Source organism: Pygocentrus nattereri, chromosome 22, assembly GCF_015220715.1.
Source record: "Pygocentrus nattereri isolate fPygNat1 chromosome 22, fPygNat1.pri, whole genome shotgun sequence".
Classification (NCBI taxonomy): Eukaryota; Metazoa; Chordata; class Actinopteri; order Characiformes; family Serrasalmidae; genus Pygocentrus; species Pygocentrus nattereri.
Genome location: NC_051232.1, coordinates 26170912 through 26195756, shown reverse-complemented (window position 1 = coordinate 26195756; position 24845 = coordinate 26170912). Strand labels below are relative to the sequence as shown.

Below are 24845 nucleotides of genomic sequence, written 5' to 3'. Positions count from 1 at the left end.
ATCTTCTCTCGAATGTTCTACTGAGACAGAAACAGTTTGTCTGTAATTTTTATATTTTTACTCATACTTTAAAAAGCTACACTGTGAAACAGTAAAATGTTTCTAATTCAAACTAATGACTAATATAAAAAGCACAGTAAAACAAACCACTGCATTCGGGTCATTTTCTGAGTGTTTTCACTAACAGTTCACAGGTCTTACCCAAGCACAACACAGAGCCCCAGCCAGTTTTCCTGAATTCATTCAAATATTTAATTAAATTCTGATTGTTCTTTAGACAGGAGGAATTCTTTAAATGCCCTTAACCATTCTCACTCACTGGTAAACTGGGAAATTAACTGAACTGTGACTGTGTAACAAACACCTCTAATATGTTTTTGTTATTCTCAGTAACTATTATGAAATAAACTGGTTTTATTGCTGTACTTATTTGATGAACTGTGTTTTATTATTGACTACCACTTTTTATTTTTTTATATTTTATTTTATATTTATTATTAGATTAACTGCAGTTAACAATTGACATAATTTCGGTCAAATGAATCCAAATTACTTCATAAATAAGAATTAATCTAAAGCATTTATATTATAGATAATATATTTTTTTTATCTACTGTGTAGATTTGTTTTTATGTAAATATGTTCTTATTACTTTTTCAGTTAGATTTGGTAACTTTAGAACTTCTGCTTTTGAAAAGAAAGTAGGAATTTAAATACTTATAATAATAAGTATAATAATTTAATAATAAGTAATAATTAAAGGAGAGGTTTAAATGGGGAAGGCAACAAGCAAAATGTTAAAAATGATTAAGGGTTGCTCCAGCACTTTACATCAGGTCTTTTTACAGTTTCTTCACATACACAATTATTAATAAACAAATGTTTTCAGTTTTTTACCCATTCTCTCTCTCTTCTTTATTACTGCAGCAGAATGTTGTGAAGGCACTCTTTATTAATATCTGCATTACCATAGTTACACAGGAAGCATGGAGGAGCGAGCAGAGGTTACTGAAATGTGTGTGGCTTTGGGTTGATGAAAAGATAAAGATGTTTGTATGTGTGACAGTAAAGTGAGCAAAGCTGCGGCTGAGGAAGATCTTTCAAAGCTGACATATGAGTCAGAAGCACCTGCTTGTATGGAAGTGAGTCAAAATTGAAATGAAGATGTAAGAGTGAAAAAGTCTTTATTGAAGTGTGTAATGGCAGCGTTCCTGCTTCCTCAGTAATAATCAATTTTTAGTTAAAATCTACCCCAATCAGGCATACCATTATGTCCTTGTTTCTACACTCATTGTCTTTTTTATCAGCTCCACTTACTCTATAGGTGCACTTTGTAGTTCTACAGTTACAGACTGTAGTCCATCTGATTCTCTGAAACTTTGTTAGCCCCCTTTTACCCTGTTCTGCAGTGCTCAGGACCCCCATGGACCCTCACAGAGCAGATATTGTTTGGGTGGTTGATCGTTCTCAGCACTGCAGTTACACTGCTGTGGTGTGTTAGTGTGTGTTGCGCTGGTACGAGTGGATCAGACGCAGCAGTGCAGCTGGAGTTTTTAAACACTGTGTCCACTCACTGTCCACTCTGTTAGACGCTCCTACCTTGTCAGTCCAACTTGTAGGTGTAAAGTCAGAGACGACAGCTCATCTGCTGCTGCACAGTTTGTGTCAGACATCCTCTAGTCCTTCATCAGTGGTCACAGGACACTGCCCACAGGACGCTGTTGGCTGGATATTTTTGGTTGGTGGACTATTCTCAGTCCAGCAGTGACACTGAGGTGTTTAAAAACTAACAAAGTATCAGAGAAACAGATGGACTACAATCTGTAATTGTAGAACTGCAAAGTGCAGCTATATAGTAGGTGGAGCTGATAAAATGGACAATCAGCGTAGAAACAGACAAAGGTGCCATTGCTAGTCCGCCAACAAACAGCGTTCTGTGAGCAGCGTCCTGTGACCACTGATGAAGGACTAGAGCATGACCAACACAAACTGCAGCACCTGATGAGCTGTCGTCTCTGACTTTACATCTACAAGGTGGACCAGCAAGGTAGGAGCATCAAAGGCCTTGTTCAGCCTAAATCTGATTGTTGGTATATCCAGATTGTTTCTGCTAGTCTGGACACCAAAAACACATGAAATCTGATTTTTGCAAATAAGTTGCAAAAAACATTTGAAGGAGGTTTGAAATGTGATGCTAAAATGCTCCGATTGGATTTCCACAGATGCATCTCAGTCTGAACGCTCTGGCCAATCAGATCGGATTTCAAAGTGTCCTATGCATCACTCACATTTATTACAAGTTAATAGTCAAATTAATAAGCAGTAGATAAGACTTAGTAAGTAAAAGAAGCAGAAGAAAATGAACGAGCAGTCTGAAAGTTGTCCTTTACTTAATTAACATTGAGTCATCTTCTCACATATCCAGGTGTACAGGTTGTCACATCGCACATCTCTCCAGTTGGATAAACTCTTAGAGGCTACCTGCACACAGCCCTCATGTATGAAAGTTCCAGAGTTCCAGTATGTATAATAATTTGGTTCTCCTATCATCCAATACCTAGAACAACACATCGAGACAAATATCCAAAAACAATGAAGGAGAATGCTTTTGTGATGTCACAGAAAAATCAGTGCATTTCCATACAGTATATCTGCCTATTCAGCCTACAACCAACATGGGCTTTGCCTGTTCACACTGAAGTTAAAAGGAATGTCTCAGCCCAGACTCCATTTCAAATGAGGTACAATGGAAGGCAGCCAATCAGAATAGAGGTTATTTACATGTAGCAGCCTTAAAGGCACAGTAACAAAAACAGCCTGTTTGAATCTAAAGAAGTCACTGTTTGGTATATAAACCCACCCAACTGTCATAAATGAACCTCAGGAGAAAAGAACAACAACATGTGATTCAGGCCCTTACAGTTACTAAACCAGATTTGTCAGTACATTGGCACCCTCTACTGGCTTTGCATGCATGTATCAAGATGGAAAATTGGGTTCAGACATAAAGGAACATACATATTTAAAATAGCATATGACAGCATGTTATCCAGTAGGGAAGCAGGTATTGTTGGGAATTACATTCAACGAGGGAAAGCAGCCAATTTCATAAACAGCAAGTTATCAGAGACCAATACTTAGATTACAAACGCATTATGTTACTGACACACACACACACTTTCTAAGCCACTTCTCCCTGAGGGGCACGGGGTGGAGGGGTGCTGGAGCCTATCCCAGCTGCGGAAGGCAGGATACACCCATTGCAGAGCAGACAGTCACACACATTGGCCTGACCGCATGTCTTTGGACTGTGGGAGGAAACCCACGCAGACATGGGGAGGACATGCAGACTCCACACAGAAAGGACCCTGGTCACCTGGCTGGGGAATTGAACCCAGGCCCTTCATGCTGTGAGGCGACAACGCTACCCACCACATCACCATGCCATCCATTATTATGTTACTGATTAGAACCTAAATCTGTAATCTGATTGGTAGTCACCTGATTACATTGACAGAATGTATATGTTCATATATCCAGGTTCATAGTTTACATTTTTAATTTATTAGTCTAAAGGGCAAATCTTTGGTTTAGAGTTTGATCTTAGCTTACCCAGATATGAGCAATGTGCCGTCCACCCATTTCCACTGCCTCAAATGGTCACGGACAGACAGACCAATCCAGAAGTTGCTCGCCAGTCCAGAAACAAAAACCTTAATGGTACAAAAAATTACCTTAAATGTTTTACACACATCTACAGGTAACGCAAGATAAGGCAAAGCAAGTTTACTTATGACCTCCACTGAGGTCATTTAAAGTTGTTTATAAATGAGAAAATGCAAAGATACATTTTTTAAAGTGATAATGTAAAGAGGTGTAGCAGAATTGAAATTAAAAACATGATTCTATTGTTGAAATGAAACATCAGTTAACAGTGTTTTAAACTGAGCTGAAAGCTGCTCAAATAGGGACATTTTGCTCATTACATCTCTCAGGTAACACTAATTCAGAGGCAATATATACAGGTGATTGTGTCAACCAATGGTAAACAGTATATTGCTATTTGTCACGATTGGCCCCTCCCAGTCTACCATGTGCTTTTCTGTTTTGGTCTAGTCCACGTGCTTTCTTTGTTTTTGATTCCGTCCCAGTCCAGCCCCCTTGTTTTCTGACTCCGCCCCTGATCGTTGCCACCTGTGTTTTCCATATGTATCTGTTCTGTCATTATCCCTGTTTGTATTTAAGCCCTGTTTGCTCCTTGTGTTTGTTGGTCTTTGGATGTATGTATTGTATGCCTGTGCTGTTTGGTTTATGTTTGAAGTGTTTTGTATTGTTTGGTATTCGTTATTCTGGCCTCCGTTGTTTGTTTGATCCGGTTTCTTTCTCGTCATGTCTGTCCCTCCTGCTCTCTGTATTGGCTCCTTGACCCTGGACTGTCTCGACCCTGATTATGGATTTCCCCTGAATAAATCTCGTTTGTCTCCACACATGCGTCCGCCTCCTCATCGCTCCTCATTACACTATTATATAAAGGATTTTACATTATTGTGAAAAGTGGGACAATCTTTGAAGATGTCTGTGTGAATTTGAAGCTTGGTTTTACAGTTTTGAAGCTTGGTTTGAAGCTGGCCTTTCTACATTCTCTCTATTAGAGTTGGACTAATCCGGCAAAACATCTACAGAATCAGATGGTGCAGAGCACATTTTGCACATAAAAAAGTTGCAATTCATCAATAAAATGAGCATCATACTTCAAAGGCTTGTAGACAATTACTACTAATGTTCTTGGTTCCTCTTTCAGCCAGTGAAAACTGTTTGCTTTGGAAAGAATCATCAAAATATCATTTCTAAGTACACCATCACCTGTTCCTCTCTGCTGTTGATGATGACCAGGTCTGCTTCTTTTCTTCTGCAGTCCTGTCTACCCTGATCCCAGGTGTTTATGTTGTGGGAAATGTAGTAACAGCTGGACTTAAACCTTCTCCAACCATGTGGACACAATATTTCTGAAGGAAAGTGAATATAAAGTAAAAGGGACACTATGGTCTAAAACTGTTTGTCATGTTACGTTATATTTAGGCATGTAGCATTCTAACCTTCAGTCTCATCAGTTTGACAGAATTTGTAAATTTGTATCCATTTTTGTTTTTTCGTCCATTGGTGTACCTTTATGTCTCTGCAGGTACATTTTTCGTTCAAAGCACAAACAATGTGAATGTTCCCTCAAAGGTACAACAGTAGTTTTAAAGCCCAACTGTATACCTTAAAGATTTTTTTCCATGTGAAACATACGTATTTGTATCTTTTTATAACCGAATGTTTTAAAACAGAACAATAAAATAAAAGCTTGGAGACGAGACGGGGTGTGTGGAGTCTTAGAAAATACAATTATGGTACAGTTATGTTCCCCAACTAAAGGTACTGAGATGTGCCCTTGAGGGTACCACCCAGTTACAGGAGGGGTACTGCCCTAGTGATGGTTTCCTACCTGTTTTTCTGAGAGTGGCCAGTGTCCAGTGACCCCCAGTAATGTGAATTTCAGATCCCCGTTTTAGAGATCACTGTGGTGCCATAGTAACAAGCAAGTAGGAACATTCACAAATGATGAAGCAATGGTTACATTTACATTTTGGCCGGAGTGCTCTTTTAAAGTGCAGGCCATCATCCACAAACTGAATTTTCAGGGCCTTTATTGAAAGTTTTATTTCAGGTTTATTATCAGAGAAATCAAGCATGATTGAATGAATGCATGAATGATGAGCTCATTATGAGCAAATGTATATAAAAAAAACATTTTAAACAAATATGAGATACATTTCAGCATTGGCTGTGGTCTAATTTACAGGGGGGCAACCCTACTCACTACCACTCCACTACCAAAGTGTATTTCCAACATTTGTAGCCCTCATTAGTAGCCTGTGTTGGGTTACTATTACAACATGTTCTTTAAATGTTCAAGACTAATACCAAACATTCATCAATCAGAAATGTCTCTGAACTCACCAATGTTAGAACGCTGTCTCTGAAGTCCATCTCTTTCTATGGTCAGATTGTCAAAGCTGCTCTGTAACTGGCCTAATTCCATGGTCACGTTGTTGTACCTGTTCCATAACTGCTCTTTCTCTGCATTATGTGTTACACTCAGGCCTGTGATAACAGCCAGCAGGAGAACACAAAGCAGCCCCAGACACACTGTAGCTGGCCTACCAGAGCGTACCTGCCTCCCCTCAGCAACAGCCTCAGAACCTGGAGGAGTTTATAGTAGCAATATGGTTAGACTTCCACTACTGCTTTTCAGATTCAAGGTAAAGATATTTTAGAGCTGACAGAGAAATGGTGATGGGGGATGGGCAACACACCACCTGCAGCTGTGATTTCTATATTTTACTTAAAAGCTCCAGTGCAGTGGCCAGACAAAAGCAGAGACTCTAGAACCTACACTAAACTAGCAGTTTATTAGGTATACCTACCTTGTAGCTACACTCAATGGTCATTTTATCATATAGGGGCACTTTATAGGTGTACAGCTACTGACTGTAGCCCATCTTTTGTTGCACTGTATATACACTCAATTCTACCTTGTCCACAATAGGGCAACCACTGACCATGACCAGATATCATAAAAGTTCATAAATAAGTGTCATGGTTATATAGAAGCTATATATAGAAGCTTTATATATATATATATATCATATTTTAGTAACAATCTCAGGTGAATATCTTTTTTAAAAGGTTTACCAAAAAATGTACGTATATTCACACATTTACCCTTATCATTTACCATTATTACAAACATAGTAATTAGGCCGAGTCATGTTTGGCATCTGAGGTTTGCTTCCTTTCAGATACCACTCATGTCTTGGATGATTTACTGTCTGGTGTACATTTGAACCATTCCAATAAGCAGTGTGATTTGAATTCATATTTACCTGCTTTCAGTATTGCTATATCTGGACAGAAGTTCTCATAGACCTCACTGTGAATGGTCCCATTGTCCTCTACATTCACATAGATGCTCTCAGAATCTCCATCTTTCCTAGTCTCCATGTGGACTGTTGCATGCAGAATGAAACTACTGCTTTCCTGTCAGCCCATTTATGACGGTTGTGTCATGTGCTTCTAAGCGTAGCCTATTCCTCTAGGAGAGGCATTAAATGTTCTCATTTCTGTGTTAGTGAAACTTCTCCAAATTGAAGTTTGGTTTATTTTGCTTGCACATCACTGAGTCCCCTATAGAAGTGCAGTGGAACATCAGAACAGAAACTGGAGATGGTTAGTCTCCATCACTGTGTTATGTTCTAAATAAAGCAAAACGAAGTGTTGCCCCTATGAGAACAGAATACAGCTGCCTTAAAAAAGGAGTTAGCAGCCAAATGTGAATGACTAAAGTGATGCTGATCAAAATGTAGATGAAGAAATGTACTTATATGGAACTGTGTGTATATACCAAGAGCAAGTAAATGTGGTACGTTGTCTTTCTTTTTATTGTTGCAAGCCATGCTTTTAGCGTGCTAGTTGGCAAGCTAAAGGCATGGCTAGCACCTATCAAGCCTTATTTGAGCTAATAAAGCAACAGTGCAGACCTTAAAATGTAATTCCAGAATTTTTCCTAAATGTCTGCATCAGCAAGTCATTACAATGTAGGCATTCATGGTGGATAAGTAAAAATCAGTGGAATTTGTGGTGGTTTGGTGTGAAATGTGCCACCACAGCAAAGAAATCGTTGTCTTTGAGTCTGTAGGTTTGTCTGCAATGAACCACTTCACTTTATTGACTGCTTATATCTACATGACAGAGTTGTGTAGAATTCTTTTTTAAAAATCAGTGGAATTCTCCTTTAAGATGGCTTCAGGGAAGGCTAGTTCTGTCCCGAGCTGTGCTCTGGGCACAGTGGGGGAGGTGGTGGAGAGGAGGATGTTGGCCAAGCTTGCATCCATAATGGACAACCCCTCTAACCCACTACAGGAGGCAGTTGCAGCACTGAGCAGCTCCTTCAGCGACAGGCTTCTCTCCCTGCGATGCGGAAAAGAGAGATAGCGCAGCTCCTTTGTCCCAACGGCTGTTCGGCTCTACAATCAGAACCTCCCCAAGCAGAGACTCAGACACTCTCCGTCATAAACACACTATGGATTCACACCTCACTCTATCATAGTGCACTCTATCAGGAACACACCACATAGACCTATATGTTATCCTACCTCTAATTAATGTGCAATATCTGCTGCTGACAGAATGGTACAAGTGCAATACATACACAAGTTCTGTGTAATATCTGTAATTATTACTGTGCAATATCTACAATTTCTGGACAATATCTAGTCATTACCTACTCAGAAATGTCAATATCCATACAACTGCATGTGTAAACTGTAAATTTGTAGTTTCTTAATTCTATTTTATTGTTTATATTCTTCTGCTAAGACGCCTTGTTTATTTATTTATTTCTATAGTATATCTTATATTTTGTAGTTTGATGCACATCTTTGTCTACTTACTGCTTTTTATCTGCTTACTGTGTATTCTGCTGTAACAATGCAAATTTCCCCCAGTGGGATAATTAAAGTCTATCTTATCTTATCTTCCCAGAGGAGACAAGGGGGATGTTAAAATGGGTATCAAAACAGGTGGCAAAGTATGTATATATAAAGTATATAAAGTATGATGAAGAGCCGTTCTAATGAACCTATTATATATAACTACCACAAGGGCACAGATCATTCAGCATGTTTTTTATTGGACTGTTTTAAAGATTATGTTTCATACCAGGCCTAATAATGTCTGTATGGATGTAATAACATTAGGCTGATTAATGGCAGCTTATCTTACTGAGGCCTCTATAGCGCGAGGCGTCCCAATACCCATCCTATCCACATGAAAACAATATTCCAAGCAGTTTTAACACTTTTACAGGAACCAGGCTTGTGACCGCTCCCAAAAACACAACATGATTTTGATCACTGAGCTCTTTTATAGGTTCCCATGGACCGTTTACCACAGTATATCCCACCGCTGCTGAATTCACCGCGGTAGGTCTACAAACCCGCGCGTCACCCATAAAGTAAGCAGCACGAAGCGCGTTCACGAGCGACGTGAGGCGCGTTCACGAGGAATCCTTCTGTGCGCGTGATGTCTCGCGCAGCGGTGGCGCTTGGGCAAATCGAGCTAAGCTAGCTAGCTAACGTTTCTGACTGCTGATATATGTTTCGTTTTCAGGTGAGATGTTCGCCGCTTTTTGTGTTCGTCTTCGCATCGCGGATTTTAGCCTAACGTGCCAGGAAGCGCGACCCCGAGTCCTCTGCGGACATTGCTCGTATAAATTAGGTCGTTGTTTATCGACGCGGCCAGCTAGCCGACTAACGCTAACGGCTAGCCGAGTTTTGTCTGAGGCCTAACGTTAGCGAAGCCGTGTCTCGCACATCGCTATCGCCGGAATTACCGAAGTACATGGGCTGAAACTGAATTACAGCGCTGAAAATGTAGAATGTGTGGTCAAGTCAAGGTTGTTATTTATGTTTGATACGCGCGATTAGCATTCAATGCTAAAACTAGTTAGTGTTAACTAACTAAGAGTTACAGCTGGGCAACTAGATCCTACTTGGCTAACCTAGCTGGCTAATGCAGTCTTTCTCGGGTCATATTGTAAAATCTTAGGTTCAAATCAAGCCCTTATAAAGTCAAATTGGTATGTCTACTCTTCTCTCGCTCCGTGGGGTTGTTCAACCTTTTTAACATGTAACCTACTTCAGTTACTCTAGTAGTTGCATTAAGATTTTCTTCCTCATCAGAAACCGAGCTACCGAGTTACTAGCATTCTCATCTGTAAAATGTTTTAAGCCAGGTTCAGTGTACTTTGCAGCAGTAGGTAAGCTACATTACTCGGAGATTGCACTGCGGCTACATTTTGTTTACCAGCGACGAAATTGGATATGGTGGTCTTGACCTAGAAAGGCTGCCCATCTCAGCCCCTGCAGAGCCCTCTGCTTATGATCTTTGTGCTTAGCTCCTCTGACACACTTCTTTTCCAGCTCCCCTTCTAGTTGACCGATTGCTGTCTTCTTTGATTGGTATCTGCATTTTTAATGCCGCTCTTGTGCCTGATCTCGCTTTTATTTCTGTCTGGCTCCAGTCCTTTGATGATGATTGCACCCTGGAGGAGGAGGGACTGGTAGAGGAGGAAGATGAAATTGACCAGTTTAATGATGACACCTTTGGGGCTGGGGCAATTGGTAAGCCCTGGCAGCATGTGTTTTTAGTGTTGTTTCACCAGTTAATAGCTTGATTTGATGTGAAATTTCAACTAGGCACAAAGCCATTTTTCCAAATGAGAGAGATTCATGATTGCTTTGCTTATCTTTTGGATATAGTGGCTGATACTAAACTAACATTATATCAACTATGACTGTTATTTTACTGGTATCCAAAAATAGCATGACTTGCTGTTGGTCACTATGAAGTACACAGCAATACATACATAATTCGGCTCAACTGCTATTCTTCAGAATGATTGGTAATGAGTTTCTTATTGCCTGTCCTTAAATGAACCTTACTGTATAGTATTAACCACCCCCCACCCCTCCTTTGCCCACAGACGATGACTGGCAGGAGGAGCATGCCCGGCTGGCAGAGCTGGATGAGAGAGTGCGGGATGGGCTGCTGGAAGGTGGTGACGCCTCTGCCTCAGCCCGTCCTCCTGCGGACAGTGCAACCCTCCGCTCCACTTTCCCTCCATCCTCTTCTTCCTCACTCCCTCCTCCTGGTTTAGAGGAAAAGGCTGGAGGTGACCTGGCCGAGTCACTGTCTCTCCTCATCCTTGGCTCTGATCCTGCCATCGCCGGAGTGGGTGCTGCTGAGCCAGATAGGTCTAGCCTCCAACCATCTGCGCCTCCCAATCAGGCACTTCCTCCACCGTTGAGTGGAATGCACACCTCGTTGCTTAGCTACCAGCAACAGCAGCACATGCTGCATAGAGGGGCCACACCGTTGCAGCAGGTGAGCTTGCAGTTTTACTTAGTTTTTCCCACCTCTCCATCCTGTTTTTGATCAGATGTCTGCCTTTTGTTAGTGTGAACATGAAATTGGAGTTAAATGTTTGGAGAATGATGGTAAAAATGGAATAAAACATTCCCTGTTTAGTGAAAAGAACTAACAATTTTTTTGGTGTTTTATTTATGTATAAATTCATATGAATAATTTATGTAAAGATCTTGTGTATATATGACTGACTTATTTTTTTTCTCTCTGTGTTTCTATCTTTAACAGATGAACTCTCACAGTATTTGGGAGAGCAGTATGGGTTTTGGACCTGTTAGTGTTACCCCTGGGCTTGTCCCTCACATGGAGGTACAGCACCCTTTAGAAAGATGTCTATAATATTTCTTATTTTGGTAATGGTTAAAAGTTATTAAATTGCTTGTTACTATATGTTTCGTGGTGACCTACTTAAATTACATTATGCAGATAAATAGGAGCATAACCTTGCTGTCGGAAGAAATATATATCCAATTTTCAGTTTTTGACATAATTTGGAAGTATCTGTTTCTCTTTACATTGTTTGTAAATTTTATGATGAATGGTCTAAAAGAAATTACCCAAAATGACATGGGAAAAATTCTAGTTCCATTCACTTACATTGAAAGTGAAATGTTTTTTCTTTCTCCTGTAAAGTTACTACACTGCTCAAAAAAATAAAGGCAGCACTTAACACAATATAACTCCAAGTAAATCAAACTTCTGTGAAATCAAACTGTCCACTTATGAAGCAACACTGATTGACAATCAATTTCACATGCTGTTGTGCAAATGGAATAGACAACAGGTGGAAATTATTGGGACCACAGACCACTTCTCAGTACCTTTCTGCTTTCTGGCTGATGTTTTGGTCACTTTTGAATGTTGGTGGTGCTTTCACACTCGTGGTAGCATGAGACGGACTCTACAACCCACACAAGTGGCTCAGGTAGTGCAGCTCATCCAGGATGGCACATCAATGCGAGCTGTGGCAAGAAGGTTTGCTGTGTCTGTCAGCGTAGTGTCCAGAGGCTGGAGGCGTTACCAGGAGACAGGCCAGTACACCAGGAGATGTGGAGGAGGCCGTAGGAGGGCAAAAACCCAGCAGCAGGACAGCTACCTCTGCCTTTGTGCAAGGAGGAACAGGAGGAGCACTGCCAGAGCCCTGCAAAATGACCTCCAGCAGGCCACAAATGTGCATGTGTCTGCACAAACTGTTAGAAACCGACTCCATGAGGATGGTATGAGGGCCACAGATGGGGGTTGTGCTCACAGCCCAACACCGTGCAGGACGCTTGGCATTTGCCAGAGAACACCAGGATTGGCAAATTCACCACTGGCGCCCTGTGCTCTTCACAGATGAAAGCAGGTTCACACTGAGCACATGTGACAGACGTGACAGTCTGGAGACGCCGCGGAGAGCGATCTGCTGCCTGCAACATCCTTCAGCATGACCGGTTTGGCGATGGGTCAGTAATGGGGTGGAGTGGCATTTCTTTGGAGGGCTGCACAGCTCTCCATGTGCTCACCAGAGGTAGCCTGACTGCCATTAGGTACCGAGAAGAGATCCTCAGACCCCTTGTGAGACCATATGCTGGTGCGGTTGGCCCTGGGTTCCTCCTAATGCAGGACAATGCTAGACCTCATGTGGCTGCAGTGTGTCAGCAGTTCCTGCAAGATGAAGGCATTGAAGCTATGGACTGGCCCGCCCGTTCTCCAGAACCGAATCCAATTGAGCACATCTGGGACATTGTGTCTCGCTCCATCCACCAACGCCACGTTGCACCACAGACTGTCCAGGAGTTGGCGGATACTTTAGTCCAGGTCTGGGAGGAGATCCCTGAGGAGACCATCTGCCCCCTCATCAGGAGCATGCCCAGGCGTTGTAGGGAGGTCATACAGGCACGTGGAGGCCACACACAATACTGAGCCTCATTTTGACTTGTTTTAAGGACATCATCAAAGTTGGATCAGCCTGTAGTGTGTTTTTCCACTTTAATTTTGTGTGTGACTCCAAATCCAGGCCTCCATTGGTTAATAAATTTGATTTCCATTGATGATTTTTGTGTGATTTTGTTGTCGGCACATTCAACTTTGTACAGAACAAAGTATTCAATGAGAATATTTCATTCATTCAGATCTAGGATGTGTTATTTGAGTGTTCCCTTTATTTTTTTGAGCAGTGTATTTTGGAGATGCAAGGTTTTCTTCCGACAACAGTGATAAGCTTCTAGGACATGCAAGATATTGACAGTTTTATTTCTGTTTTTATGAGATTTTATTTTATTCTCTTGATCCACTTTTGTCCCTTAAAGTTTGCCTTGTTTTTCTTTACTAGTACTGATTTATTATTATTTTTTTTCTCTCTCTTTTTCTTTCCCCCCTTTCATAGGACTCTCCACTGCTGTCCATCATCAAAGAGGTGGGGCTTCCAAAACGGACACCTCAGGTCAACAGAGAGGACGGTAGGGATTTGTCTGAAAGAGTACTGCCTCCCCGTTCCTCTTCACCTGTGATTGGAAGTCCACCAGTAAGAGCAGTACCTATTGGAACCCCTCCTAAACAACCCATGGGACATGCCTTGAATCAGCAGGTACATCAGACATGGTTTTGAGCTGATAATTGAGAAGTCGCAAACTACAGACAATGGGTATATTGACATCAACTGTGCACTAGCTTAACTTGTGGGCCACTGTTGTCTGCTGATAATGTTGTTTGCCTTGCTGTCCTGTGCAGACAGGAGGTTGTTTAAATCATATTTATAAGCTGTGTACAATGATATGAATGCAGGGTATATTTGTGATCTGAGGTTTCTCGGTCTATTTTAGTGTTCATCATTACTTATTGGATTTCTTGCTAATGATCATTGTTATAATTGGATAGAGCTGAGTGTAGATCAGTATGGTGTTCTCTCTCACCAGATTCACCATCCTACTGCTGTGCATGTGAGAGCTCCAGTGCCACACCGCTATCCCCATCCCTTCCCTGAGCGCCTCTCCCCCAACACCCTCCTCAACATTGCTGTGAGTGCCCCTGAAGTACACGGTCATCTCCCTTCCCACTTAGATTTGGTCCTTCTTTTTCCCTTTTCTTTTGGATTTTAGTTGTTAATGTTTTGTTCTGAACACTTGACAAACAAAGAGTAAAAACACTTTTTACATGCTTTTCTTTTATCTCTCGCGCAGAACTCTCCATTGTGTCGTCCTCCCTTCCCTGCTGGAGTTGGTCCAGTCCTGTCTCAGATACAAAGGGCCCAGTTGCTTAACTCTCAGGTAAGGCTCAAGTTGTGAAAACTGAGTAGAAGTCACTAACACTCACTAGCCTATAGTGTTTTGTATCTAATATGCAATTAGCCTACTTGGACACGTGTTTCTGGGTTAAAATACTCATGGCCCATTGAATAATGAATAGATATGAAATAAGCACCCTTCTTCCATAGACTCAGCTTAGCTTGCTGGAGGACCTGATAACACTGCAATGGTGGACACTGACATATCATTGAGCTAAATAGGAGTGCAGGTGGTAGTGGCAGACTGGCAGTTGAATAAAACCATGTGGCTAAAATCCTGCTTTTGTAGTTGAAACTCATCTCAAGATAAAACTGTGGCAATATTTTCATTATCAGAATGAGAATACTTTATTGATCCCAGAGGGAAATTGCCATTATTACAGTTGTAACCATTTATGTGAAAGAATAAACACTTAAATAATTTAAAACAAAAAGAAAATTAGCAATATGTACATGAGATTTAAATTCTTATGAATACAGTAAAGTGGCAGTGACTGATAATAAATATGAAACATCTTGTATAAAGCAATTTAATTTATTGCACCTCTGAGTTACTGCACAGAATTATTATTATTATTATTATTATTATTATTATTATTATTATTATTAATCAACATGTGAACGGTACAGTTTGGTATTGAGTATTGCACAGATGAATCACATACTGAGGGGGGAGTTAGAGTTTGATTGCCACAGGTAAGAATGACTTCCTGTGGCGCTCTGTGGTGCATTTTGGTAGAATGAGTCTTGCACTGAATGAGCTCCTATGTCTCATCACTGTGTCATATAGTGACCATAATGGACTGCAGCTTAGACAGCATCCTTCTCTCTGACACTGCTGTCAACAAACAACCCACAACATGGATAAATTTGTTGAGTCTGTTGGCATCTGCCACCTTCAGCCTGCTTCCCCAGCATGCAACAGCATAGAGGATGGCACTTGCCACCACAGACTCATAGAAGATCCTGAGCATAGTCTGGCAGATGTTGAAGGATCTCAAGCGCCTCAGAAAATAGAGACAACTTTGGGCCTTCTTGTAGAAGGCATCAGTGTTCTTATCCTAGTCCAGTTTGTTACTATACCCTCCCACTCCCATAATGCCATTTGTATGTATATTTAATTGATTAGCTAGGTGACCTATAGAGCAGAACCTAATTTAAGCAAAACTATATTAGCTATCATACACTGTAAACTCTGCAGCTGTCTGTGAGTAAACGCTTTTTGCTGTCTTGTCTAGCATTTATTTTACACGCACGCACACACACACACACACAATATGCATATATATACACTGCTCAAAAAAAATAAAGGGAACACTCAAGTAACACATCCTAGATCTGAATGAATGAAATGTTCTCATTGAATACTTTGTTCTGTACAAAGTTGAATGTGCTGACCACAAAATCACACAAAAATAATCAATGGAAATCAAATTTATTAACCAATGGAGGCCTGGATTTGGAGTCACACACAAAATTAAAGTGGAAAAACGACAGGCTGATCCAACGACACACGACAGGCTGATCCAACTTTGATGTGATGTTCTTAAAATAAGTCAAAATGAGGCTCAGTATTGTGTGTGGCCTCCACGTGCCTGTATGACCTCCCTACAACGCCTGAGCATGCTCCTGATGCGGTGGCAGATGGTCTCCTCAGGGATCTCCTCCCAGACCTGGACTAAAGCATCCGCCAACTCCTGGACAGTGCAACTGTGCAACGTGGCGTTGGTGGATGGAGCGAGACATGATGTCCCAGATGTGCTCAATCGGATTCAGGTCTGGAGAACGGGCGGGCCAGTCCATAGCTTCAATGCCTTCATCTTGCAGGAACTTCTGACACACTCCAGCCACATGAGGTCTAGCATTGTCCTGCATTAGGAGGAACCCAGGGCCAACCGCACCAGCATATGGTCTCACAAGGGATCTGAGGATCTCATCTCGGTACCTAATGGCAGTCAGGCTACCTCTGGTGAGCACCTGCCAAAGAAATGCCACTCCACACCATTACTGACCCACTGCCGAACCGGTCGTGCTGAAGGATGTTACAAGCAGCAGATCGCTCTCTACGGCGTCTCCAGACTCTTGTCACGTCTGTCACATGTGCTCAGTGTGAACCTGCTTTCATCTGTGAAGAGCACAGGGCGCCAGTGGTGAATTTGCCAATCATGGTGTTCTCTGGCAAATGCCAAGCGTCCTGCAAGGTGTTGGGCTGTGAGCACAAACCCCATCTGTGGACGTCGGGCCCTCATACCATCCTCATGGAGTCGGTTTCTAACAGTTTGTGCAGATACATGCACATTTGTGGCCTGCTGGAGGTCATTTTGCAGGGCTCTGGCAGTGCTCCTCCTGTTCCTCCTTGCACAAAGGCAGAGGTAGCGGTCCTGCTGCTGGGTTGTTGCCCTTCTACGGCCTTCCACGCCTCCTGTTGTACTGGCCTGTCTCCTGGTAGCGCCTCCAGCCTCTGGACACTACGCTGACAGACACGGCAAACCTTCTTGCCACAGCTCTCATTGATGTGCCATCCTGGATGAGCTGCACTAACTGAGCCACTTGTGTGGGTTGTAGAGTCCGTCTCATGCTACCACGAGTGTGAAAGCACCACCAACATTCAAAAGTGACCAAAACATCAGCCAGAAAGCAGAAAGGTACTGAGAAGTGGTCTGTGGTCCCCACCTGCAGAACCACTCCTTTATTGAGTGTGTCTTGCTAATTGCCAATAATTTCTACCAGTTGTCTATTCCATTTGCACAACAGCTGTGAAATTGATTGTCAGTGTTGCTTTCTAAGTGGACAGTTTGTTTTCATAGAAGTTTGATTTTACTTGGACTAATATTGTGTTGTTTAAGTGTTCCCTTTTATTTTTTTGAGATAGATAGATAGATAGATAGATAAAAATTGCGCACACACACATGTGTGTGTATGTATGTGTGTGTGTGTGTGTGTGTGTGTGTGTGTGTGTGTGTGTGTGTGTATATATATATATATATATATATATATATATATATATATATATATATATATATAATAATTATATACGTGTGTGTGTGTGTGTATGTATGTATGTATGTATGTGTGTGTATGTATATATATATATATATATATATATATATATATATATATATATATATATATATATATATATATATATATATATATATATATGGCAGCACATTCTCTGCCCACCACAGGACTTGTTTGATACTGGTCAACTAAAGCACTGACACAAGTTTAGATGATTTCAAAATAGTGATTCAAATTCTGGAAGGGTGATGTCAGAGGGATAGAAAGGCAAAAGCAAACCAGGTTTGTGGTGGTTGGATTTTGTCGTTAGTTTAGCCAGCAGCCTACAGACTGGTGCCCTGTTTACACAAATTTAGATAATCATGTTTGAGAGAGGATAGTTGGTGACGGTAAGCCAAAATGAGATGTGTTCTGTGGTGTGTGCAGAGAATGTGCAGCTCTTTGCTTTGCTGAGTTCGAGTTCCAGCCTCAAGCTCATCTGATGCACATGATTTTTCAGCTTTCCTGTAAATTTATGAATGCTTTTGCTAGGCTGAGAATGAGCCTAAATGTGTCCAACAAAAAAAAAAACCTTTGTGGTGAGAAACTGCCAAATAATACAGGCTAGAGCAGGGGTGCTCAATCCTGGTCCTGTCTTGCACATTTTGGGCAAGGATTGAGAGAATGGCTTACATCAGAGGTTCTCAAACAGGTCCTGGTGGCTCCCTAGACAGTCCACATTAATGCTTGATTCCAGTACATAGTGGGTTATAGTCTGTAAGGCTACACGTGTGCTTGATCTATAAGGCGGGAATAATTTGTATGCAAAATTTTCAGGTTTAACTATGAAATTTTATATCTAGTGCAAGGCTAGAATTACAGCACTAGACAGAATACATTGAAGTGATCTTTTCACTTCTTTCTTTCTTTCTTTCCAATCTTCTAGGTTGGACCTTTCCCAAGGGGTCCAGGTCCGGTTCCGCCAATGTTGGCAGGTGGGGGTGGGGGCTTCAGGCCATTTTTTGGACAGCCTCCTCCTAGGGTGGGCCCTCATGGACCTCATCCCCCTCCTCCTAACCACGCCCCTATCCGGCACAACACTACTCACCTCCATCCCCAGCACCGTAGGATGCTCACTCAGAGGATGCAGAGCAGAGGGTGTGTGCATTAGTACTTGTCGTCTCATTAATGTTTGATGTTGATTGCTTTGTCTATTTTGTTTAATTTTAGTTGTAATTCATGCACAGAACAAAATATAAGTTGCTTTATGTAGTATTGTTGTATTGCCCTTCAGTGATCGTGGTGGAGGAAGAGGAGGAGGTGGTGACAGGAGAAGTAGGGACCCCTACAGTAATCTAATGACTCAAAAGGAAAAGGACTGGGTGGCTCGCATTCAGATGATGCAGCTCCAGAGCACTGACCCTTACCTGGACGACTACTACTACCAGGTTTGTACATATACATCCACTTTGCTGCACTGTCAGCCCCCAATCCAGCCCCCCTAACTCTAATCACCTGAATGCCCAGAGCGTTCTTAGCGTTGGTCTGACGTTACAATCACTTTCATCCTCAAAGGGATAATGCTAACCATTGATACTAATAGAGATGTTGAATGCTTAGAATTATTATGAGAAAATGGAGAAGCGCCAGGAGCGAGACAGAGACAGCAGCAAAAAGGAGCACACCACCAAACTAATCACGCCGCAGGTGGCCAAGCTGGAGCACACCTATCGACCAGGTGAGCACACCTAATGGCAGACACCAGTGGTAGATTTTGCAAAAATCAATTCTTTGCATGGCAGAAATATTTGTGCTGTAACTTATTGACAAGTGTGACAATTAAATTTGGTTGTGTATGCATTCATAAAATGATTTGGAAAAGGCACAGTTTATGTATGTTGTTGGCTGACAAAAGAGAAACATCAACATAACATTTAAATGCAGAAGTCAAATGTGTGTTTGTCTTCTAGTCCAGTTTGCTGGTTCTCTGGGTAAACTCACAGTCTCTAGTGTAAACAACCCCAGGAAGATGATAGATGCTGTGGTAACTACTCGCACTGATGATGAGGTTAGCTTTTTTCCTATCTCTACAGCATACATGTGTATTTGTTCTCTTCTGTGAACCTAATATGCCTTGCTTTGATTTGATTTGCCTACACAGGAGAAGAGAGAGAAGCAGGTGTGGAACAAGAGACGGCAGATCCTTTACACTGTGGAAAAGGTGAGGGGAATCAAACTAAAATAGTTGTACATATTAAATTTTTTAAAATGTATACGTGTATGTAAAGTATACTACTTCATTTATATTCTGCTCATTTTTAATAAATGCGTTTTACGATGAGCAATCTGTATGTACTGTGCAGATGTACAGTCTGTTGCTGGAGGTGCAGGACTTTGAGAAAAAATTCTTCCCTGAGGAGCAAAGAGAAACAATGCTGGAGCAGCACAAGACCCAAACGCTACAGCTCTACAACTCTCTCAGAGAGAAAGAGTGGGATGATCGGTAAGGAGAGTGTAGGAGTAGAGGAGAAAATGAGTAGAGAATTAAGTGGAGAAATACTCACCAGCCACTTTATTAGGTACAGCTTGCTAGTAATAGATTGGACCCCGTTTTGCTGTAGGCCATCTTCAAGGTTCAACGTGTTGTGCGTTCAGAGATGGTATTCTGCTTTCCTTGGTTGTAACAAGTGGTTATTTGAGTTACTGTTGCCTTTCTATCATCTTGAACCAGTCTGCCCATTCTCCTCTGACCTCTCACATCAACAAGGCATTTTCGTCCATACTGCTGCCACTCACTGGATATTTCCTCTTTCTCGGACCGTTCTCTGTAAACCCTAGAGATGGTTATGCGTGAAAATCCCAGTAGATCAGCAGTTTCTGAAATACTCAGACCAGCCCGTCTGGCACCAACAACCATGCCACGTTCAAAGTCACTTAAAGCCCCTTTCTTCCCCGTTCTGATGCTCGGTCTGCACTTCAGCAAGTTGTCTTGACCACCTTTACATGCCTAAATGCATTGAGTTGCGGCCATGTGATTGGCTGATTAGCAAGCAAGCAAGCAAAATTTATTTTATGTAGTGCTTTTTACAACAGGTGTTGTCACAAAGCAACTTTACAGAACAATCAGTATTACAGAGAGAAGAGAAAAGAAAAGAAAATCCGGGTCCAAGCCCCATGAGCAAGCCAGCGGCGATGGTGGCAAGGAAAATCTTCCTAAAAGAGGAAGAAACCTTGAGAGGAACCAAGACTCAGAAGGGGAACCCATCCTCCTGTGGTCAACACCGGATAGCAAACATTATTAGTATGAAGTATTATATAAAGTGAGAAAAGAAAAGATCTGAGGGTGAGGACTGCACAGCGTTGTAAAGCAAGAAGCTCAGTCGTAGTCAAACCGGTCCAGAAGGCTGGTGAGCAGCGGCACCAGTCAAGGCAGAAGAGGCAACAGCATCAGACGCACAGGATGGGCAGCTGATCTGCTCGGCAGAGAAAGGAAAGAAAAAACACAACACTGTAAAGAGTGGCTGACCACAGATTACAGTATAATAGAGCAGCAGAGGCTCCAGCAGGTCTAGACCTGACAGGAAAGACTAATCACCAAATGCTTGACTGTACAAGTAAGTTTTTAGCCTAGACTTAAAGACTGAGGCTGTGTCTGATTCCCGAACATTAACAGGAAGATTATTCCAGGGGGGCTTTGTATGAGAAAGCTCTCCCCCCTGATGTAACTTTATTAATTATAGGTAAGCCAGCACCTTGTGATCTAAGTAGGCGTGATGGTTCATAGTGGGAGAGAAGGTCACTCTGGTACTGAGGGGCGAGTCAGTTTAGAGCTTTATAGATCAGTAATAGGATTTTATAATCAATGCGAAATTTAACTGGTAACCAGTGCAGGTTTGATAAAACTGGACTAATATGGTCAAACTTCCTAGTTCTTGTGAGGACTCTGGCTGCAGCATTCTGGACTAGCTAAAGCTTGTTGAGGCTTTTGCTGGGATATCCAGACAGCAGGGCATTACAATAATCTAGCCTTGAAGTAATGAATGCATGAACTAGCTTTTCTGCATCCTGTAGATATAATGCATTTCTTAATTTAGCGATATTGCAGAGATGCAGAAAGGATGTTCTAGGGAAGGATGTTCTAGGGATATTAGTTATATGTGCATCGAAGGACAGATCAGCGTCTATCACGACACCAAGATTTTTTACAGATGAGCTTGATGCAACTGAGAAATTGTTAAGTGTTAAGTTAGACAGTTTGTTTCTAGCTGATTTTGAACCAAGAAGCAGGACCTCTGTTTTATCTGAGTTAAGTAGCAGAAAATTACTTGACATCCAATCTTTTAGCTATTTGTGTTAACAAGCAATTGAACAGTACCTAATAAAGTGGCCGGTGAGTGTATGTGTAAGAGGAACTAAACTGAGTGACAAACCAAAACGAGAGCAGAACAGCTTTAGCTGGATCATGTAGCCTGTTTGAGACATTATATTAAATACTGTAGTAGACAGTCATCTGTGAACGTGATCCATCAGTATTTTCAGCTATCCCTAGAAAGTTTTCTATCCAAAGTACATATTTTAAAATGTCAAATAAAGACTTGATGGAAACTGCAAATATTGAATAAAATTGTGGAACATTTAAAACTTTTTTGTACAAGCTGTGTGGAAACCTGGCCACTAAGTAGCTGCAGCATCCCTCTGTATGGGGAGTATAGAAGGACCTCTGTATAGGTTCCTCTATTTTGTCAATTCGGGAGCCTGAGCATTTACAGTGTGTTTATGTTGTTTGCTCTTATTCTTTTCTCTGTGTGTGTGTGTGTGTGTGTGTGTGTGTGTGTGTGTGTGTATGTGTGTGTGCGCGACGTGCACAGAGTGAGTGATGAACAGTGTCTGATGATCATGTCCGTGCGTAAGGGGAAACGCCTCATCTCTAGGCTTCTGCCCTTCCTCCCCCCACCACAAGCTGCTGCTGTTGTCATGGGAATTGCCCGCAACCTTCCAGCCTTGGCCAAAAAGGACAAGCAAGACCAGGTAGCCTCAGGCCACTTTTGCCTGATTTGATACAAGTTTTATCTTTTGTGTAACTGTGAGGAATTGGTGGTAAATCAATTTTTAAAATTTGGAGCTTTATAAGGTTTTGAAAATGTGTTTTCTGACACCATATAATGTTGTGTTGTGTAAGAATGGACTGACTTGGGCTCCTAAAAATAATTGGCACAGTACTTTGTAGTTTAAAAAATCATTTCTGTTCATTATCAATTTCTTTTCATTTTAGTTTTAATAATGTAACACTGTTCAGAAAATATTGAAATTTCCTTTGTTACCTCTTTTTCTGATCCTGTAGCTGTTATTGGGATTTCGTAACAGAGGGTACCAAAAATACCATTTGTTGTGGATTAAGAGCCATTTGTTGTTTTTCACATGTATTGTATACTGGGTCCCTCTTATAGGTCCTTTGCTGGTTGGTGGAGCCAGTTTCAGGTATAATCCAGTCCATGTCTAGCTCCGCCCTCACTGATCTATTGCAGGAGCTGCAGGGCAGTGAGGGTCAATTTCCCAGAGTGCTGCAAAATAAGGTGAGTGTGCTCTGCTTCCTTAATTTGCATAAAAATATTAAATAAAGACATGCATATTTCAAAAAAGTTGAGAAACAGTAGAAATTAAAACTGTGTTCTTCAAATTAGCTAGGCTTAATCGAAGTTGAAATGCTATTGAGTGGCTTCGGTTTGGTTTTCAATATATTAACACATCTACACTTGATTCTCCCAGTTTGGCGTGACGCTACTTTATCTGATTCTGAGCGAGGGGGAGAGAATGCAGAGCTCTGATCCCAACTGTGAGCTCATGGATGACAATCGATGGTAAGCATCTATTTAGCCATCATTAAACTACTGTTCCGCCTCTCTTTGCATTTGATATGAAGCAGGACCTCAGTAACTATTTTTAAACCGTGTGTTTTGTGCCTTCTCAACCCAGGACAGAGTTGGTGTTCTCAGTAACGAGGGAGCTGTTGAAGGTCCCCTCGTCCTCCCTCTCTCCTCCTCTCTTCACCCCTCCCAACCTTCTTTCCCTCTTCTCCCGTTATGTGGACAGGCAGAGACTAGAGCAGTTGCAGGAGAAGCTACAGTGAGTTTTCTTATCAACACAGATACCTACTCTGTTGCTTACAATTAAAAGTACAAGTGAACACAGTCATGACATGCCAGTGTGAAGGCATATACGGTTGCAGAAATATGAGTACATAAACAAAAATACTTTGATAAATTCTGTATAGTTATTGTCAAGGTTATTGGAAATGCCCAGTACATAAAAGCAAAGCATTCATAAAGCAACACTGCACATTTAGTTATTATGAAAGGTGGTGGACCATCCGCTTCTGTCCATCCTCTTCAACCGCTTCTGGATAAGGAATAGTTTGTGGGATGTTGATGCGGAGACTGGTCATTAACCTCTCTGCTAGTGTTTTTGGGTTGTCACCACCGATTCCTTCTCTTTTTGTTTTTAACTTTTTGTTTTGTTTTTTTCCTCTTTTCCCAGGATCTCTGCTTTGTCCAGGTAGAAGTAACTTCACACATTGCGTCGCTGTTGATGAGAGACTGACTGTTAATGTTTGTGTGGGTGTGTACATGCATATGTGTGCACACAGGTTTGTTTGTGTGGGTGTGGGAAGTAATGTTTAGGGCTGATAATGATTTTAATCCAGCAGAAAACTGTCACTTTCTTATTTTTTCCCTTGTTATGGATTAGGTGTGTCTGTCAGAATGTCTGTGTACGTGTGCGCGTGTGAGCGTTAGACGAAGGTTGAAACTGAGAGGATATCAATCTGCATTTTTAAATATCTTGTTAACATTGATGCCTGTGATGAAACATGAAATTAAAAGTATTTCTTTTGTATAAGACACTCTGATTTGGCGTTTTTGTTCTTTATTTGGTAGGATAGGCAGGAGGAAAATGGAATCCAGGTATCTCAGGAAATCCCTTTTGTGGTTATTTCGTACGTGGAGCGTACAGGTAGCTCACAACATGAAGACCACTGTTAATATAGAGTATTACAGTAATGTGCTGAAGTCTGAGACCACCCTTCATTTATTTAATTTCTGGTCAAAACAGCAATTAAGCAGACATTTTTCAAGAGATGTTTCTGATTAGATAGATAATCCAGTTGCATAACCAGGGAAAGCATTAAAATAAAATAAGTGGGAAAAGAAAAGTTTCTAAAACTACAACTCCAAAAGCATGGAGAGAATGGGACTCCTAACAATCATGTAAGACCTGGTAGAAGCTGATGGTGTTCTCAGAGGAATGGATTTGACCACCCCAGTGTCCAGGCCTCAGCCTCCTTTAATGTGTTTCGGGATTACTTGTGAGAAGCAGGAATGGCAGAAGTGAAAAAAGTGAAAGCAGGTCTCCCAAAAGAAATTGGAAGCTGTAATAAAGGATATTACTTGTGGCTTGTGTGTAATTTTCAGTTTCACTGAAAAATGAAAAACATCTGGTTTGACAAATTAGAGAAATGAAGTGTGGTCTGTAACTTGCACAGCACTGTTGTTCC

General features: G+C 41.4%; 2 protein-coding genes across 2 annotated transcripts; one reads left to right on the top strand and one right to left on the bottom strand.

The window, feature by feature from the left end:
* Nucleotides 1-1890: 1890 nt before the first annotated feature.
* LOC108431747 (C-type lectin domain family 4 member E-like) lies at nucleotides 1891-7052 on the bottom strand. Its single transcript, XM_017705102.2, has 5 exons — nucleotides 6930-7052; nucleotides 6004-6246; nucleotides 4864-5006; nucleotides 3613-3713; nucleotides 1891-2557 (listed from the first exon to the last, which is right to left on the bottom strand). Exons 1-5 carry the CDS (start codon nucleotides 7045-7047, stop codon nucleotides 2395-2397), a joined length of 768 nt encoding a protein of 255 aa, XP_017560591.1. The 5' UTR covers nucleotides 7048-7052; the 3' UTR covers nucleotides 1891-2394.
* A 2017-nt stretch (nucleotides 7053-9069) lies between these two features.
* On the top strand, nucleotides 9070-24192 carry patl1 (PAT1 homolog 1, processing body mRNA decay factor). The gene is made up of 18 exons (XM_017705168.2): nucleotides 9070-9213; nucleotides 10127-10226; nucleotides 10589-10989; nucleotides 11260-11340; nucleotides 13400-13600; nucleotides 13929-14030; nucleotides 14193-14279; nucleotides 18243-18454; nucleotides 18591-18744; nucleotides 18917-19034; nucleotides 19267-19364; nucleotides 19458-19517; nucleotides 19660-19799; nucleotides 22165-22324; nucleotides 22744-22869; nucleotides 23063-23154; nucleotides 23270-23419; nucleotides 23831-24192. Exons 1-18 carry the CDS (start codon nucleotides 9199-9201, stop codon nucleotides 23850-23852), a joined length of 2319 nt encoding a protein of 772 aa, XP_017560657.1. The 5' UTR covers nucleotides 9070-9198; the 3' UTR covers nucleotides 23853-24192.
* The last annotated feature ends 653 nt before the right edge of the window (nucleotides 24193-24845 follow it).

Bases quoted from the DNA above. Each gene is read 5' to 3' on its own strand.
- LOC108431747 (XM_017705102.2), bottom strand. From the start codon at position 7,047: ATGGAGACTAGGAAAGATGGAGATTCTGAGAGCATCTATGTGAATGTA. The intron at 3,714-4,863 runs GTGATGGTGTAC...TGTACCATTAAG, and splicing joins TCAACAGCAGAGAGGAACAG to GTTTTTGTTTCTGGACTGGC. The intron at 2,558-3,612 runs GTAAGCTAAGAT...GTGTTGTTCTAG, and splicing joins GGCACATTGCTCATATCTGG to GTATTGGATGATAGGAGAAC.
- patl1 (XM_017705168.2), top strand. The intron at 11,341-13,399 runs GTACAGCACCCT...CCCCTTTCATAG, and splicing joins GGCTTGTCCCTCACATGGAG to GACTCTCCACTGCTGTCCAT. The intron at 13,601-13,928 runs GTACATCAGACA...CTCTCTCACCAG, and splicing joins GACATGCCTTGAATCAGCAG to ATTCACCATCCTACTGCTGT.